The sequence below is a fragment of the Haliaeetus leucocephalus genome, unplaced genomic scaffold (genome assembly GCF_000737465.1).
Source record: "Haliaeetus leucocephalus isolate CR32 unplaced genomic scaffold, Haliaeetus_leucocephalus-4.0 Scaffold555, whole genome shotgun sequence".
In the NCBI taxonomy this organism is placed as follows: Eukaryota; Metazoa; Chordata; class Aves; order Accipitriformes; family Accipitridae; genus Haliaeetus; species Haliaeetus leucocephalus.
In genome coordinates this window covers 19,379,603-19,399,633 of record NW_010972991.1, presented here as the reverse complement: position 1 = coordinate 19,399,633, position 20,031 = coordinate 19,379,603, and the positions used below count along the sequence as shown (strand labels likewise).

Below are 20,031 nucleotides of genomic sequence, written 5' to 3'. Positions count from 1 at the left end.
GCATGTAAGTCCAATTCTAATCCCATGCCATATAGTGCTATGTTGCTGATGGGCACTCAACTTTTTGTCAGTTTTGTCTTCCCCAAACATTGAGATGCTGAGCTTGAAATAATGGTAGTATAGTGTCCTGGTTTCAGCTGGGATATAACATAGCACTGTACCAGCTACTAGGAAGACAGTTAACTATATCCCAGCTGAAACCAGGACATATAGATACAAAATGCAGTGTCTCTGCAAGAACTATTTAAATGGTTATCTTTATTATGCAGTGCTTAAGAAGTTTCCTTCAAGTCTCTATCCTGTGGTTGGAATAGCTGGACTGGATTCCAGAAAGGAAGATGATGTCTGATGCATTTGCTGCAGTCTGTGGGCTGCTACAGCACATAGGATTACAAGTTCTGATTAGAGTTCAGAAGGCCTTTGATGGAAAAGCCAAGGGACTTATTTACAGAATCTTACTGCATGATACAAATAAATAACTATTGTAAATATTTTAAAACTTAAGGAATGTTGGTTTGTATACAGGAATGTGGTTCTGGACATGAAATATCAAGTAGGAAGAGTTGATAACTCTTAATTTGTTATTGGTTTTGCAGTATGAGTTGAAGAGAGAAAGGTTTGAGGTGAAGTAGGGAAGAGAATGGGTCAGGGCAAAAATCCTAATTACACACCAACATTTCATTCCATTAAGATGACAAAACTTTTTCCTAAAAAAGGGGAAGGAGAATACAGTCTGGAAACTAAGAATTACTTTAAAAGAGGAAGGTTGCTGTGGACACTAGTGCCAGCTTTGCTTTGTGGGTAAGCAGTAGAAAAGCATATTGCTTGGTGTTGCCATTTTCCAGAACATATTTGCGAGCACTACTGCAGATGACGCTAATACGTCCTAAAATTGCTGCGCCAGATTTACTACTCCTAATTTGCAAATCTGTGTATATGAAGACTTTATTTAATCATAGTTTTGAAGGCAGGTTAAGAATGATGGGCTTAAATTTAGTCCTGACGGCTGTTTTATTAGCCCACTAGTTAGATACATGATATGCTGCCTTTCCCTTTTCCCTTATTCTCATGCTGTTAACACAGTGAAATGAAGAGAATCTTTAGATCCTCATAAACTGAAGCCACCTGGCAGTTCATAGTTGTCATGCTATCCAAATGGAAAGATTACTCAAAATGTACTCCCTATGCTTAGGAGGTCAGGCCTGAATTTGGTGCTGGGTTCCTCTGTCTGAGAAGCTGGGATTAAGAGTTTTTCAGTCATGGTTTAGTTAGTATTAGAAACTTTGTTTGGGACTGGGGAAAATAGGAAATTGTGAAGTGAGAGAGTGCATGTGTGAGTAAAAAGAGTAATAAGTATCTGAGGAAGGAGAGAATTTATAGGCAATTTTTTAATAGGATTGAATTGAGGATCCTGATTCTTATCTGACTTGTTTTCCTCTAATTTTGGTCCAAACACAAATCAACTGTATGTGGTGTTCATATGTGTAAGTTAAGTACTGTACAAATATCCCATGCACTGGGAGGGGATTCATGCAGAAAAAATACCCAGTCAAATAATCTAAGACCTTATTGTGGTACCTAGAGCTTAAGATGGACCTATTTAGAAGTAAACTGGAGAAAAAAGAACCACAAAAATTTAAATAGGAATGCTTTTCATGAGTTTCCAGGTAATTGGGAACTGGGCTGGAACACTGTAGACCTGTGCTGCCTGAGCAAATGACTAACTCGTGGCAGTATTTGGCTGAAAATATGGACAAGCAGTTGAAAAGAATTCAAGTTACAGTTTAGAGCACTTCACTATTTTAGCTTGAAGTTTTGGCATACAGACACTTGGAGTTTGTGTCTTGGCTAAAGATGCTCGATCTGGTTCTAATATCCTATTTAGTTTTTGGTCATCCCATTCTCTGTGTCTGTGATCCTTGTTTAAGTTTTCTGTCCTCTCCGTGCGAGTTAAGGTGCTCCTTATCTTCCCTTTCTGCTGGAGGAAGATGTAAGGAAAAATACCTTTCAGTGGTTTGGATAATGAAAGTATTACTAAGTTTTTCTAAGAGAATGTGTTGATAGCCAGATTCCATCAATAAAGGTCCTACTTTGTGGACCCTAACCTCCATCCATAAAGTTGTCTTCATCCATGAAGGGCAAAGATGAATGACGACTTCATTACTCTTCCATTACCGTCTACCTTAGTGACATGAAATAACTTTTCACAACTTGATACAAATGTTATTGTAGCTTAAATTCTGTGATTGAAAACGTTACTTACAGCTCTTTCCTAATGTTTATTATTTATGATCTCTAATGTTGCATAGAAAGAAGCCTTTGCCTTGTACCTCTACAGGAGGAAGTAAGGTTGTGGAGACTAACTACAAGTGGAATAGACTTTTCTTTAAATTCTCTCTAACCAAGCAGAAGGTAGTTCACCTACATTTTATGAGGTTACTGCGTGACAAATGCAATAGGCATGTGTGACTATGTATGGAATGGGAGATTATTTTTTAGTGGCAAAACCCATCCTGCTTAGAAAAGGATAACTCCATGATGTATGCAAATGTATGTGAACATGTGGTTCCTCTTCCTAATCTTCTTGGCTTTAAAATATAAAATATATATTTATATAAATATATAAAATATAATATAAATTTCAAAATATTTCAGTATGCTTTATTGAAATGCTGGGCAGGACTTAAAGTCATCCAATAGGGGTCATAATGCTGGTGCAGAAGGAAATAGAAGAACTCATCTCTTTGAAATGTTTCCTGCAGTTTCACTTCTGTTGTATTGTCTCAGGACTATGTCTAGAGTAACATTTCTTAGCTGTGTCACTGCAGAAAAGCCAAATCTTAAGTTGTCGTGTTGCATGCAAGCTGTCTTATCCTAAATTTATTTTTGGTCAATTTGGCAAATGTGTATTGCTGTATTTGTACTGGCCTATACCATTGCTTGTGGTTTCTCTGTATATTTAAAAAAAATACTTACACTTGCATATACTTACACTGCTTTGCAGTGCTTACATTCTGTTGGCATGTGCTGACATTTCTATAGGGAAGTTTGTACAAATGTAAGTGACTAGTCTATGTGTAGGTTTGGAGCTGAGAACCACGTAACAGATTTGAAAGAAATGTGGAAAATGCAATAATCATATGCCCTTGATAGCGTTAACTGCCTTTGTTATTAACCCACCTGTACAAAGAACTATAATACTATTATTTTATAATATTATTTTAAATAATATAGTGGTTTAGAGTGAATTTCAGAAATATTTCCATTCATTGCCCAGACACATTATATCTACTTAAAGACAAAGATAAACATAGGTTTTTTTGTTATTTTATGACTGAGTCTTATTTTAAGAATGTCTGGCTAGCTATCAGCAGAATCACTGAAACATTCATTTTAGCAGCTGCTACAAAAGCATGACAGTTTAAAAAAACAACTGTTCTGAAAAAACTTTCACATAGAAGTACATTGGTTGTATTTATGTAATTGCTCTTGGCATCACCTTAAGTAAATTTAAGTAAAAGTTCATCCATAAAATTATCTGACTTTCTCAATCCACTTGAACCTTGACCTGTTTTGGTGTAATGTTCTGAACTTGGTAAAGATGCTTTGTGATTGGCATCTGGAACCCCAAATGGGATTACACTACTGTCTTCTGGTTCAGACTTTCCTGCTGTTGCAATATGTGTTGTTTTACAGAAATGAGGAGTAATTCACTCTCAGACGCTCATGTTGAGATTGGTGCCAGGGAACAGCATTAGTGAGGTCTTCTTTCACTGCTGAAGACAAGGCATCACTTCTATTGTAAACTTGGTTCTCTCTCAGTGTGTTTACAGACTTGTTCTAAATAATTCGCTTCAGCTTGAAACTCTGTTTCCCAGGAAAGTGAATAGTTATCTTCTTAAAACCAATTTTTGCTTTAAGAACAAATAAACTACATGGTAATTTTGAATTTGTGGAATAGACGTCCTTTATACCACAGATAGTTGTGCTTTCACTCAGAGCCTTTTCTGTTCTTTTTAAATTATTATTTGCAAATTCCTTATTGAGTGGACAGTAATGAGTCTGCATCAGTTGACTGCAAAGTGTAGTGGTGTTTGAGGTCTGTCCTCAATAGACAGGTTGCAGTGGGGCTGCATGGGCATCCCAAGCTCTCAAAGCAGAGTTCATTCATGCATTGCCCTCACCACCTGCACGCGTGTGTGTGTGTGTGTGTGTGTGTGTGCTTAGTCCTCCCTTACAAGAAAACAAAACGAGCAAGGAGTACCGCAGTAAGCACTTCCTTTCTGCTCTCATTTCAGAAAGGTTTCTACCTCCAAAGCTGGCATAACTTTTCTTAGATTATCTGGTTTCAAGCTATGTTGCTATTGTAGCAGAGGGTTGCTGCAGATTAAGTACTTCTACTGCAGGGCAGCATCCCTGGAAAACGTGCTGTTTGCAGTCTTTCATGCTGGGCCTGGGAGGATCATGTCATTAAATTGCAGGAATACCTCCTGAGTAAATCTGAGGCTTTTACAGAGGGGCCTGCCATCCAAATTTAAGCTCTTTTGAAGGAGGGGAGGTTTTGGGATAAGGGCTGGAGCATGTCTGTCTACTACCAAGAAAATCAGTCTGTGCTGGAAAGTAAGCACATGTTGAATTAAGGCTGCATAAGCAGAAAAGAGAGTTGAAACATCTGAGAAGGAAAGAGTAAGCTGCTCTTCGGAGTTTGATCACAAGCTTTTCCAGCTTCTAAGGCATGACACTTATGGTTTTTGTAATACACACATTTATAAACATTTCATAGTGTAATTTTTAAATTTAAAGGGGTTTGGTGCATTCTGCTTGGGCATATGGCAATACAATGGATATGACTGCCTATTCATCATGGCCTGTGTTTAATACAAAGAGGCCTTTTAGTTGTTACCTGAGTTTGTATTTGGTTGGATAAAAAACATGGTTGGTTGATGAGCACTTAATGCTTTTTGTCTTGCTGTGATCTGTTTGTCCGTTATTTTTAATAACCAGTGAAAAATGTACTAAGATTTCTTTCATGCAAAGGGGAAAATAGAGATCTTTGTGCTTGAGCCCCAAGTTAGTTCCTTGCAACGTTAGCTGCGCACTTACAGCACAGGCTGTCACCCTCCAGGGGTGATAATAGGAAAACCTCATTATATTCTCATTTTTAGTGCTAGAGTAGTTGTCCTGTGATGAATGAAAGCTGAGATGATATACCAGGAGATCCTCATCCCTTAGGGAGAAGAAGGTGGCAGGAGGAATGAGTATTTTTCCCCTTTTTTCTAGATCCCACAGCTCTGAGACCTGTTTGACATCAGCCGACCAGAGAGTGGGAAGCATCCCTTCATGTATGGCCAGTTCTGGGCAGGACACAGGCAGATGTTCCAGGGTGTCCTTCAGGTTTTCCTCAGTGCTGAGCTGTATAGGTTGGACGCTTCCACTTGCACCTTATCCCAAGGGTGCTTTTTACTGGTACTAGTTCTTCAAAGATTCCTTGGGCACTGCAGCGGCTCCCTGCTCTTGTTTTTGTCCTATTGCATCATTTAACCACACTGCCTGCTCGGTTCAGAGTTCTTGTCCCTCCTTGACCTCTCCATTGCAATCATAGATCCATCAGCCCTTCAGCTTCAGGTCCAGTTAGGGAACTGTCTCACTTCTGGTATTGGTCTGATGCTGCTTGTTGACATGTCAGGAGTTCGGATCTGAAAGTGGGTGTTTCTGGAGATAGGTATACTACTATATTCTACTGTAGCCAGAAAACTTTCTTTGCAGAAGACCCAACTGGGACTTGCTGCCATGTTGTTTTTAATTTAAAATATCCTTATGACTAATGAAGCTATAAAATACTTTCTCATTGTTGTAGCACATATGGGATCCAATAATAAATTAGAGGTCCTCTGTGACAGGTACCATAGATATATAATAAAACAACAACCTTTGTCTGGGAACACTTCAGTCTAAGTTCATATTTCTTCCTTATGCACCCCAAAATAGGGTTAATCAAATTTCATGCCTAAGATCTTAAACAGCTGGAATATGAAAGCAATTTTCACCATTCTGCAATGTAGTAGTCCTGTATCTCTGGAAAGTATGCACTTTGTTAATGCACAGGACAAAGCCTTTCATTTAAACATTTATTACAGCGTATCTAGTTTGATTTAGGCAGTGGTTTGAAGCAGTAGGATGCATTTGGTCATCCCAGATTTATATTCAGTGACTAGAGAACAATGTTTTAATTTTATTTGAAATGTTTCCTTCCTCCAATTCTAAACTAAAAAGCCAAATTTATGACAAAATCATTAAAATGCTTTAATGCTGAACTGACTTTTCTGATTCAGTGTTTTTATGTAGGTATGTTTTCTCATAATTGCTTTTCCAGATTGTATTGGTCAGTGGACATCTGGACAGCTGGGACGTTGGGCAGGGAGCTATGGATGATGGTGGTGGAGCATTTATATCATGGGAAGCTTTATCACTCATTAAGAATCTGGGTAAATATTTAATTTTAAAGTATTTTTAATGCATTACATTTCCAGGACATTTTGTATGCTGTCTAAACTGGATTTTCTATTTTATCCATTCCTCTGAGCACAAATATTCATACTTAGTATAAATATTTTGCAAGTTTGTCTGTTAAGCTCCTTCTTTCATTACAGGGATCATCCAAAAGCAACACCATCAGTCAATGATCTAGAAAGTGCTTTGAGCTTGCATGGTCACCATCATCATAGAATGAAAGTTTAGTGTAAGATACGATATCTAGGTACCTTAGAAAAAAGCCACTCCTTTTCATTTTGTCTTCATTAGTTCCTCCCTATTAATGGAGATGAAGCTTCATGAAGCCACAGATAGCCTTCTGATATTGTTGTCTGCCTTTTAAGGAAACATTGTGTGGTGGGTTGACCCTGGCTGGATGCCAGGTGCCCACCAAAGCCATCCTATCACTCCCCCCACCTCAGCTGGACAGGGGCAAGAAAATATAACAAAGGGCTCGTGGGTCGACATAAGGACAGGAGAGATCATCACCAATTACCATCACGGGCAAAACAGACTCAACCTGGGGAAAATTAACTCAATTTATTACCCGTCAACCAGAGTAGGGTAATGAGAAATAAAACCAAATCTCAAAACACCTTCCCTCCACCCCTCCCTTCTTCCCAGGCACAACTTCACTCCCGGATTCTCTACCTACCCCCCGCAGACGTGCAGGGGGATGGGGAATGGGGTTTATGGTCAGTTCATCACACGTTATCTCTGTTGCTTCATCCTCTTCAGGGGCAAGACTCATCACACTCTTCCCCTGCTCCAGTGTGGGGTCCCTCCCATGGGAGACAGTCCTCCATGAACTTCTCAAACGTGGGTCCTTCCCACGGGCTGCAGTTCTTCATGAACTTCTCCAGCGTGGGTCCCTTCCACGGTGTGCAGTCCTTCAGGAGCACACTGCTCCAGCATGGGTCCCCCAAGGGGTCACAAGTCCTGCCAGAAAACCTGCTCCGTGGGCTCCTCTCTCCACAGATGCACAGGTCCTGCCAGGAGCCTGCTCCAGCGCAGGCTTCCCACGGGGTCACAGCCTCCTTCGGGCACCCACCTGCTCTGGCGTGGGGTCCTCCACAGGCTGCAGGTGGATATCTGCTCCACCGTGGACCTCCCTGGGCTGCAGGGGGACAGCCTGCCTCACCATGGTCTTCCCCACGGGCTGCAGGGGAATCTCTGCTCCGGCACCTGGAGCATCACCTCCCCCTCCTTCTTCCCTGACCTTGGTGTCTGCAGGGTTGTTTCTTTTACATGTTCTCACTCCTCTCTCCAGTTGCCGTTTCTGTGTGCCCCACAACTTTTTTTCCTTCTTAAATATGTTATCACAGAGGTGCTACCACTATCACTGATTGCCTTGGCTGGCGGCGGGTCTGTCTTGGAGCCGGCTGGTATTGGCTCTGTCGGACATAGGGGAAGCTTCCAGCAGCTTCTCACAGAAGCCACCCCTGTAACCACCTCCACTACCAAAACCTTGCCACACAAACCCAATACAATTGTCATTCAACACATTCCTAAATCTTTCGCTGTCCTACGTGTTGCTTTTACAGCAGCTACTCAGTTAATTCAATTCCCAACCCCTTACCTCGCTCTTGACAACTTCTCAAGACAATTTCACCTAAGTCTCTCTCAAGACCACGTAACGAGGACTGGATTGAGGTAATGATCATGCCTCTGGTCTTTCTTCTTTCATCTACATGTAAAGATATTCAGCAAAAATTATTTTAAACTTCACAGAAGCTCATATTTCCCATGTATATATTTCAGTGGTTTTGTTTTTATCTTGAGTGTTCTTCCTAAATAAATTTATATCCTGCCTGGACTTGTTCCACCAAATATTGATAGATACATCTATACCATCAAACTGGTGCATTCTCAGCTTTGCACTTGAGGGCTGATTTCCTGATTATGCTGCTTTTATTTTGCTGTGTGCTTGAGCTCTGCTTTGGACTGTGACAGCTGATTTCCTTGGCAAAGGTAGTCCTGGTCAGAGGAAGTACACACTTGAGTCTCATCACTACAAGGATACACTTCTGTCAAATTTGGCTTAACCATGGTGTCCTGTCAAATGTTGTGGGCTCATAGGTCTCATCAAGCAACATTTGACACTGAGGCCTTGCACACTATAGTATCCTGCTACAATAGGTTTGTGGGATGCAGAGCAACGTTGTTTCCAGGGATCACTTCTTTCAATCATTCTTGGTAATCAGCAGGGTGACAAGGTGAGTGGGGTCTGGAATTTGGTCTGTAGATCTGCTGGACACTTCTGGAGTTGATATTCTAGCACACAGGCTGTCAGCCCTGGACTTGCTGGTCTCCCTCCTCCAGAATTTCTGCTCAGCAGAAGTATCCGTAGAACTAAACCTCCATGCTGTCATTGCTAGATGTAGATAAAGAGGGAGAGAAAGAGAAAAAGGCAGCTTCTAGCCTGGATTTGTCTGTTCCAGTAGTGCTATGGATAAAATGCCAGTGTGGACTTGCTCAGCCTACTGCCTTCTGGTTTGCATAGCCCCCCAAGGCCAATTTCTTCTACTCATGGGCTTCACCTGACTTGTGGGTAGAAGTGGGCTGCACACAGCATGTTATTGTAGAAGGACATGGTCTATATATGCCTACATAGGGTGTGTTTGGTGGGAGAGATGGTCCACAAGGTAAGATGAGATAGGGCCAGTGTGTGTGCAAGAGGGAGCTATGGTTGCACAGTCATCCACCTGTGTTCTCCAGACACCCGGCCTCTCAAAGTTTGGTCTGGTGTCCTGCTGTCCCCAGTCTTCTGTGGCCTAGTCTGATTTCTGGTCTCCAAACTGCAAATTCCAGTCTTACTACTTGATCTGTAGTTTTTTTGCTGGTTTTACTTCCATACAGGCTTTTGTCTCTATACCCCTCAAAGCTAGTTCAAAACAGACTTCTTAGATTGTCAAGTTGATATCCAAGGATGCTTTTCCCCCTTCATCAGATGGAATTATTTTTCCTCATTATTCCCTTTTTCCAGAACTGTATCCTGTGGTCAAGAGGAATGCACCATGCATTCATTAAAAACTAAAATCAGCTGCTGCTCCTCCTCATAGCTCTGGCAGAGTTTAAATAATAAACTAGCTTTCCCTGCTTCCGATCAGAAAGGCTTGTGCACATGAACGATCTCAGTGTTTCTTGAAAAGCTCTTTGTAGACAAGCTCTGTTATGTGATTAGCCACTCATACTGCAGTGGTGAACATCAGACATCCCTGTGAATTCCTATTCCTTTATTTTGCATTATTTGAACCTCTTATCTTTCATTTTCCCAGCCTTGGAATGATTGGAATATCAGTCTGTGATGGAAAACAAAGTGCATCTGTTTTAATTTTTTTTTGTCTTTTTAAAGTAAACTAAAGAGGATTCTTCTGTAGAAGAACAGCCCTACTTCTTCTTTTAGTGTTTTTTAATCTTTCTTTTATGATTCTTGGAAAATTGTCTATGCTCCCTCCACCTTCAGGAAAAAAAAATTATGCTTCTGTGTTTGCTGACTCTATTCCATTCAGAATAAACTGTTTTGTGTCTCTCTTAAGGGCAAATTCATGGTGGCATTGTATAATTCTTATTCACTGGGTTTCCCTTCACGCATGACTGAAATACATCACTCTCTGCTTGTTCAAATATTTGATTTCCTCTGGTAGTAGCCTGTGTATTTGCTGTACGACCTGTGGTGAAACGCTGTTTTCTCAGCTGGGAAATGCCAAAGCCTTTGCTGATGCTCTCTGTTCTGGCCAGCTGTTGTGTTCAGCTTTCCTTGTTATACCACTGTTCTTGCAGGAATGTAAGGCTGGGAGAAGACTTCTGGGTCATCACATCAAACCTGTAGATAACCATGGGGGATAGGGCCTTTCACAAACTGTCTTCCATAGCAGATTGGTTAATGCAGATTTTATATCTTAAGATGCACATAAAATCTGGCAAAAAGGACAGCAAAATAACAGATGTGCAGATGGTGTGAAAAATGAATTAATAAGTTTTATTAAAAATCAATTCCATAGATTGTGTTTTGAGTGAGCATTATATTTTGAACTGTGGAGACTTGGTTTAATATTCTTTTGGACCCTCATAAATTCAGTGTCAGACTAGTCCACCAAATATGTTTGACCTGGGGATAAGCCAACTCAACTGGCTTGTCCATAAGCACGTGTAGAATTTTTTTACTGTGTACTGGGAGCCTTAAAGCCATGGTGCTTTGTGTAGCCATAAAAACTGTGTCTGCGTTTACGAGAGCATAAGTGATCTTACAGCTATGGTGACATGATCTTAAAGCTGAAGCGAGCATTCTGAAATATGAATTCTAGCATATGAAGTTTGTATCGTTTAGTGAGAAATACTGCCACTACTTCTGCCATGGTCCATTGGTTCAATGAAAGCAAGATATTACTATGCTATTTAAGCGGGTTTTTTCAGTGATGATCTAATAGCACTTCATCATTATATCACTGTGACCCTTGGATGTGGCTGGTGGACACAAGTTATGCCTGTTAATTAGGATTTTGATAATTCCATGTAGTACTTAAAGAATGATTATACTTTAAACGCCATTCCATACTTTCAACATAACCTCCTTCCCAAACCATTTAATAGCTATTGGCTTAGGACCAAATACATGAAATTCATTGAAAAATCATTAAAATTATAGTTTAAGATGGTCATAATTTATTTTAAGCAGTGCAGTTTGTTTTCTTGCCTCAAGTAAAATTTTTTAACAGTTTTTGCTTTTATTTCTAAGTATATCAGTTACTTAATGCATTAGCCTTTATATTTCCTGAATCTTCAGTGGTAGCTTTTATTTTTTTAATTGAGCTGGCAGTTTCTGTACCATACTGATATCTTTTTTTCTTTCTGGTGCTTTTGTAGATTTTCAGACACTATAATAGTTACATGTTCCCTACAAGGACACGTAACAGTAGCACAATCTGAAGTAGTTTTACACAGTCTTCAAAACGTCAAACTTTTGGTAGGATTTTTTTTCCATTTCACTTTTTGACTTCACATGAATGCTATTTCTTTTTGAGAAAAAGGGAACTACATGAAGACCAGATTGAACTGAACTAATTTTGTATTATATTACCAGAGAGTAGAATGAAAAGATTTATTTCATATAAAATCCCATGTATACATTTCAAAAGAGTAGTACCTTAAAAACATAGGGCCAGATTGTGAACTACTGTAGGTTTTGAATACTGTTTAGAGCTATAACAACTCAGTTAGACCTGGAAAGTAGAATTGCTAAAAAGTGGAAAGTTTCAAGTTTGTCTGAATACTTTGCTTCTAATAGCTGTAATGTCTCTCTGCCCATCTTCTACACTGGGATGATGGGAAGGGGGCACCTACTGGAGGTGCCATTCCCTCTCCTCCTCCTCCAGGGAGGAAGCACAGGCAGCAAATTCAGAGCAAATGCCAACATTTAGATGGTTACATTTCAGCAAGGCGAATCTTGCTCCAAGTGGCTTTTCCACAGCCACCCTGTGCAGAAAATTGAACCCTGTCTCTTCTCTTCTGTGCGGCTACAGCTTCACTCTCAAAACACCCCTTTCACCAACATACAGTTAAATGTCAGCACCGACTTGTGCACCTGTTGGTACCAGCACTGGTTGTAGACATCTCCTGACTGGAGTAAACAGAAGTGTTTTCCTTAGTGCACCCGTATCAAATTCTCCATATCAACTATACTCTCACAGCTGCTTGCTTTGCCGGTAGCTAATCTCAGAAAAATTCACCAACTAGTGGCCATATTGACTAATGTTATCCAAAGGGGTCTTTTCTCCCAGTGAACACTGAAGTTTAACGAAGCACAAAGGAAAGATAAACAGTATTTTTTCTCCTGGAACTCTTGAAGCCTATATACGCCGCTGATCGGCAAGATTTGTGGTGAGCTGCTTCATGGCTTATGTGCTTAAAAAACGAAGAACTGGAATTGTTTCCGCAGAAGTTGTTTATGTGAAGAAAGATGAAAGTTTCAGCCAGTTATTGCTCTTTATTCCTTTTTCTGGGAATAAAGACGTCTTCAGAGGCACTGAGGCAGTTTGTGAGCTGGTCTGAACTGGTAAACTCCCTTTCCTTCAGTGGAGCTGGGGCTGTTGTGATTAGCTGAGGATTTCTGATGCTTAAGAAGTTACCCTTCATAACTGCACGCAGGGTGTCCAAGGCAGTAAGCCTGTGCAATGTGCAGTTTGCTTGCAGCTGTATCTGGCAGCTGCTGCCGTCCCCGGCCCGCTGCAGTTTTTTAACCTTTTGATCAATTTCAACTAAATTTGATAGAGGCATAGGAATATTTAGAATGTGAAGTTCTGATACGTTCTTTGCACATGGGTGATTGAGGAGAGATGGGTGAGTGCATTATGTGGCAACTAGAGGGAGAGGCAGGAAGAAACTCCGCTTTTATCCTTGCCCTATGATGACAAATGCCTGGTTAATCAGCACACGTGTAGCTTTTGTGTAAGCACCAGAGCCTCTTTATTTTTAATCTGTCTGCAAACCCAGTGTGATAGGTAGCATGTATTGCTAAGGCGACAGTGAGAATGTTGCTCGGGGTAATTTAGAGATGATGGGAAGGCACTGGGGGTGTTTTAGGGAGGAAGGGCTGAGGGGTTCCCATCTTTAAGCCAAGGGAATCCAAGTGGTGTTGCATGAGCTGTGATGTGGTGTGAGAGCATTTGGAAGCTGTAGGAGAGACAGCACTCAAGCAAATTGGGGTTTTCTACGTTTGCAGAACAGCTGTGTTGCTAATTACAGTCTAGAAACCTCAAACCCAACTTGTTTTCAGTTTGCATTTATAATTCTCAATTTTATGTTTGGTAGTTTGTGTGCAAAAAAGAGCATCTCTGGAGTGGTCAATACCATTTGCCTCAGCAGTTTCATGTTAGTCTGGTTAATGCTCTGGTGTCATTTGAAACACAATTTCTCTTGTCCCTGTGTCACATGAGGTTTACAAAAGAAGCTGCCTTTCCAGGTGAGGTGAAAGACTGGTTAAGCAGCTACTCATAAAAAATCACCATAAAATTACACCAAATTTATTTTGGTTCCATATTTTGCCTTGGGTTGGCTATACAGGTTGGACAGACAGCCTGTGGGACTTCACCCTGCTCTGGATGTTGGTTGCCAGTTTCTGTGAAGGAGGTATTTGTGTTCACCTCCCACCACTTCAAGCCTGCGGCTGCCACCATGCTGGTCTTGCTCAGGACTAATACTTCTGTATGATGTATTTGAGCAAGAAGCAGGTAGTATGTATCTGATGATTTCTGAGCTTTAGCCAGTGCTGTCTGTTTGCTCCTAATCCAGCTGTGTTCCTGCATCACTTGGCTGAGGGACATTTCCCAGCTGAGGCCACAGGCTCTCTGCCCTGCTCCCACCCCGGGGAGCGCCTGGCCAAAGCCACCTCATGCTCCAGCGCTAGAAAATATGGGACTTTTACCCTTGAAGGGGGCTTGAGGGAACTGAATAATGACAATAACAGTAAAAGGTCTCTAGAAGGTGGTCGTATGGCAGTGTCAGCTTTCCCAGCTTAATATTTTAAGCCTCCTAACTGCAGTAGAGAGCCCACTGGAGTTAGAGATGCAGTTGATTTTGATGGATGAATTTCACTGCTTTCTTCTGAAAAACTTCAGACATGATAACTGTTGTGTCTCTTTTTAATTAAAACAGCTGGAGCCATTTTTTTTTTTCCTGTTGAGAAGGGAAGCTGATGGGGTCTGCTACTTGACACTACAGTCTAGTTTGTTTCAGAGTCTCATCTCTGCTAGCACAGGAGGAATCAAATAGTCAGCAGGTCCTTTGTTCACATCCCAAGTTACTTTCAGCAACATTTACCCACAAGCTCTCTCTCCTTGTTCAGAAATATGTTTTATACCTTTCCCTGGCTGTGTTTGGGTCTCGCTTGTTCCATCACTTGTCAACTCTTGGTGCCCTGCCAAGCCCAGAGCTGCACACGTGTCCACCAGCTACTGCCCAGTCTGTGTGTTTACGGGGTGCATCTTCAGAAGAAGCCCAATGGCTGTCCTGTGAATTTGGCAGATGGCAAACTTATCCTCTTTCCCTTCAATTGCTTGAACTGCAGCAGTGTAAGGCATTGCCAGTTAGTGCTATCTGAACTCCTGCCTGTGTTGAAGTAGTCAGTATAGACTTCAGGAAAGGCTGCACTCCAAAGACCACTGTAGTGATGGATTGCGGTACAGAGTAAATGTTTCCCCGCTTTTGCTGTTGTCTCATGCACTGAGCTCATGTTCAGTCATGTCTGCGTGCCACATTAGACCAGGAAGTCTGCTGCTTGGACTGTGCCTCCAAGTGCTTCTGGGAATCCTGGTTCTTCCATGTAAAAAAATATTTGCTATGGGGAGCTGCCAGAGCCAGTGAGTAACAGGAGTCAAGTAGATGAACGGGGCACATTTTCCTCTTCTGCACCCAGGGCAGGATGCCTGATGCTATTGCTGCTAGAGCAGCCTGATGAAGGAAGGATGATTGTTGACAAAGTCTAATGCCAGCTATCACACCTTTTACACGGCTTTCCTGCATTCCTAGACGATGATCTATACGCACATGAGGAAGGGAGAAACGTATGGTGGTAGGTGCTATGCGTAGTTTCCCCTCTTCCTCTCTTTGCCAGCGTTACGGGGAAATGGATTTTCATGAGTCAACTTTCCTATAGATGTAGACATGGATCTGGCACAACCAAATTTCTCTGTCATAGGAGAAAGGCACAGAAAACTACAGAGATGTTTTTAAAACAATGCACGTAAGAATTTTTAAGGTACTACCTGAATTACATTTTATGTAACTCATAAGGAGTTGATTAGACAGTTTTTTCCCCTTAAAACTTATTTAAGGTTGAAATTGTAACTCTCATCTAAATTATACCCGTGACTAATGTGACTGGAAAACCGTAAGACAGATTTTTATGCAGTTCACTGTAGTCTTTGTATGAAGTTACATTTATTAGGTCCAAATTCACTGGCTAATATATGAGGACTAAAGATATGTTTTATTAAAAAAATGATCACAGAAGTAATTCCTTTTCTGCTAGTTTAATTGAAGTCATATAACTGCAATTTTAACCTACTTGCCAAAAATTTTGTTAAACATTTTTCTGAATTTCCTATAGCTGTGGTGGTGTAGTTGTTTGCCATCTAGTAGATATGTTGTGAAACATGATTAAATGACTGCTTTTACTGTAGGGTGTTTGGTTTGGGTTTTTTTAATTAAATATGCGTGATATTAACTCCTTGTTCTTACATTCTTTCTACTTCCCCAAAGTTGCATATTTTATTCTGACCTTCACCTTTTGCAAATTTGTTAAATCTACTTGGTATGAAATACCTGCATATACAGATGCATTTATTCCTTCATTTCAACATTTGGTTGAATACATATTTGGCAAGTACTTAAATCTTCAACTTCCATACTGGATTGGCATAGCAGAGGGGTGACTGTAGACATGCAAAGTTGTTAATGTGGTGGTAAATTTAGGCATACAGCCCTCCATAACAATGTTGCCCTATGTCCTGTGGACTGCTGCTTCTTTGCAAGCTTTAATTTACCCAGGAAATTCAAGATGAAATGTGTGCTTTATTTATCTATAAAAATCTTAAAAACCTGGTGACAGAGGCTATTGTGATTTTTTTTCAAATCTGTAACGTGGCTGACGTGGTGAAATGCTGAAATCCTTCCCAGATGAAGTCAGCGGCATCTTGTCCTTACTGTCAGGTTTTTTTAAGGTATATATTTTCAATATGGAGAGACAAGTGAGGCTGATGTATTTTCTGACTCATCACCTCTGAGGACAGTCTAACAGATTTGGGGTTTTTCTGATCCAAAGAGCGGGGCAGCAGAGGCAGAAGGCAGAGCCACCACTCAGTAAGATCAAACCATGGTTGATGCTTATAAATCAGAGAGTGCAGGAGCGGAGCCCTGCATTGCCTTTTCTGCTTCACAGTTTGATGAGACCTCCAAATACCTTTAAGGAAGAAGGCACTCCTAAAGAGGAATAAGGTGCGTTTTAAAGGTGGACAGCGTCCTCTTCCTTTTGTGGGAGTTGGAGAACATGGCAGCAGTATCAGAGCAGGGCAGGGGGTGGAGGAGTCCTCTGCTGACTTGGTGCTTTGCTGTTTTACACAGGCAAGTAGCGGGTTTCCTTTTCTTTTTTTTGTAGACGTGACTTGCATTGACTTTATGACACCACACAAACTGGTTCTTTCTTTAAAACCCCACGTGCAGAAGAGCACATTTGTCAGCACTTCTCGTCTGAGCTCTGCCTGAGCCGTGCTGCCGGGTGGCAAGGAGGTGGCCCCCGGAGAAACCCTCGCGCTGGCAGCGTTGCCGCCTGGCTCAGTTGCAGCCCATCGCGCCAGGCTCTGGGCTTGGCTTCCCTCTTCTCTCCCATCTCCCCACTCGAAAGGCTTAATCCGTATTATTTTTGTTACTAGGTTTGCAAATCATTCACAGCTTTCCCCTCCAGTCTTGTATACCCAGCTCTTTCCTTGACATTTCCTCTTGGATGTTCCATCGCTTTCTTAACATAAACCTACCTCAGGTCTCTCACGTTTCCCACCTCCCCTCTTCTGTAAATCTGCCCTTCCTATTCTGTCGCAAACTCCTCAGCCTCTGTAAAAACAAGAAAAAGAAGATTGTTTGGATTAACTTCAGTGTCTCGCTGCACTGCCATCGATGCTGCTGTCCCGCCAGCGGAGCTCCGCGAGCCGCAGTCCCTCCCTCGCCCAGCTCACCTCAGGCCTCGCCGTCTCCCTGCGCCCAGCGGGCTGTCCAAGAAGCTGCTCCTGCTTGCGGCTGTGGCAGAGTCGTGTCCTCTTACCCCCCAAAACGTGACTCTGAGCATGCTGCCAGCCTCAGGCAAGATTAGGCTGCAGCGCCCAGCTTGGCTCCTGCCTCTGCTTTCATTTCCCACTCCCCAGCCCCTGACCTGCCCGTTTGTTGTCTTCTTCCTGCGACACCATGTCTCCTCTCCAGGAGACCTCGTCTCCCTTTACTGCAGACCTTCAAGACTCAGAGTTTTACTCACTTCCCAGCGCTACCCTGTGCAAGCACTTCGTCCTCAGTGCTGCAAGCAGAACCCCTATCAACAGAGAAAAATCAAGCAGATTGCGTTGCATTAGACTATTTTAAGTAAAAAAAACAAAGGCAGTTTCCCAAGCAAAAAGCTGTTTTCTGTGTATAAATTGAGCTTCACTAGGGAATTTGCAGTACATCATAGTCAGGGCTTAAGTAATACTAAAAGGGTTTTTTTGAGGTGTGTTTCGCCTTACTTTTTGAAGCTTATAACTTTAATAGCCTTAGATTTTCTCTGTTAAATTATTATTTTTCACTCAAATAAAGAACATTTCTTCTTAAATAAATGTCTAACTAGACAGACGCTTTTCTGCACAAATAGCGAGATTGGTTGTCTGAATCATAGAGGATTGTATTTCTAACAACAGAATGAATGCCAAAATCCTGCTGGTTTAGAGTGGAGACTTATTCTTGGTCTTCAGAGGAAAAAGTCTGGACATCCTCAATTAATTGCATTATTACTGTCATCCTATACATTGCAGTTTATTGCTATATGTATATTCTTTGAAATTAGCCAGAGAAACGGCATGCTAGGGGTAAGAGCTTTTTTCTCTAAACAGTGCTTGCCCATGCCACAGAAAACATAAATTAAGTAATAGTCTCTAAAATACTTGGGAGTATTGAAATCTTCCTGCTTTCTATTTCAAAAGCTATCCAAACCCTGTCAGAAAAGCAATATAATTGGGTAGCAAATGTTCGGAATTTATGCATCCTCACTTTATTGGGACCTTAGCTTACTGGGACCTCTAGGAGAGGCCAAAACTGCAGACTAAGTGTGGGCTTTTACTCTGGAAATACTATGTAGAAGAAGGCTGCGACACCAAAACTGTGTACAGTCTATTAGACAAAAAGAAAAAGGGCTTAAAAAGTTATTGTGGCTTGATGAAAGTGTCCTTATTTGATAGTTCACTTGAGGTCTAGACCAGAATAGGGAATATTATAACTAAAAATATCAGTGATATAAGAAATAGGCAGTTTAATGAGAATGCAGTGAGACCTAAAATATGTAACTTGCTGTGAAGCCCAGCAGTTTAATTAAACCAGCAAATAGAGCATTTGCTGAGATTCTGGAAATTTCAGAAAATCTCCTGTTTCCCGATCTGTTAAGGAGCAAAACTGTTTCCACTTTAGCACATCAGATCTAAAAGAAAATGAAAAAAAAGTCTGAATATTTGACCAGATTTAAAAAAAATTAACAGAGCATTGCTAGTTTGGAGAGGATTTTAATGCAAAACAGAGCAATTAAGAATGACTATTGATACAGCTAATTTGACCCTAAAATATGCACCAGAAATTGCGTTTGTTCTTTTTTTTTTTGCAGAAGGCTGCTAGTAAAGTCACAAGAGACTTGGGAAATTTCCGTGAAAACTGTGCAACAAAGAAAACATGGCAGGATAGAGGATGGGGAAAACAGGAGACATAGCATGGAGGAAACTTAAAGACTGAGACACAGTTTCCTAAGACACTGTTTTCAGACAAACTCAGTTGATACTGCAATAAATTAAGAAGGATGAGGACAAGCTAGTAATCAAGCAAACTGTAAGTGCCTCATTAAAAAGGGTAGTAGTCATGTGTTTGTCAGTGCTGTGTGTGTTCCAGCTTCAAACTCTAAACCTGCAGCTCGTCATCAAAGGAGTCCTTTTAAAGCAGAATGCCATCACGTGAACAAGCCATGGGTGACTGGTGTATTAGGTGTGTATCAGGGCCCTCTATGAATTATTCAGGCAATAATTTCTAAGATAAATTTGTGGCACAAAGTATTAAGTGAGAGTATCAATGTTTTGTAGCATGCCTGGGTGAAAATTAACAGTGTCCAGCTAAAACTTTCAGCTCCAAAAAGCAGTGCATGGGACATGGACAATAATCTGCTGTTGTTAAAAGCACAGAGTTTGAGCTTGGTATGGTCATTGTCTTGCTTGAGTAATTTCAGCTGGTATGAAGCACATGACACAAGTAGAATATTGCTATTGTAACGTAGCTGAAGGAAGAGAAGTGTTCCACATCACTGATATTACATCAAGGACTTAACAGAGATCTTATTAAATATAACATTTCATTCTTGTTTACAGAAAACTATGCTGATACTTGAAATGGAAGCAGATTGTACCACTGTGTTTGATGATGAATTCTTGTCTTCTTTAGCAAAATGTGGAGTACTGGTTTTATTTTATGCTGTGGCAGAGGTTTTAGAAATTCCAGGCATTTTATGAGAAGTGCTTGCATGATAGGAATGTCCCAACTAACGTCACACAGTAAATCCCCTATGTCTAAGCAACTGCAAACCTGAAAAAGGTAGGGAGTGCATTAGGAATTTAATGATTGTCAGCAGCATCATCATGTATCTTACTACTTTTTGTAAAAATACCCTTTTAAAGAAATTCCAGGCCACAAGGTAATAATGAAGAAAAATGTGTCACTCATGATGTTAAATGC

The 20,031-nt window shown here is 41.0% G+C and overlaps 1 protein-coding gene across 1 annotated transcript in view; it reads left to right on the top strand.

The window, feature by feature from the left end:
• Positions 1-20,031, top strand: part of CPQ (carboxypeptidase Q) — a 140,202-nt gene that overhangs the window by 73,897 nt on the left and 46,274 nt on the right. The window contains exon 4 of the mRNA XM_010577074.1: positions 6,374-6,485. Within this exon, the coding sequence (XP_010575376.1) occupies positions 6,374-6,485 (112 nt within the window). The remainder of the gene's footprint in view (positions 1-6,373; positions 6,486-20,031) is intronic.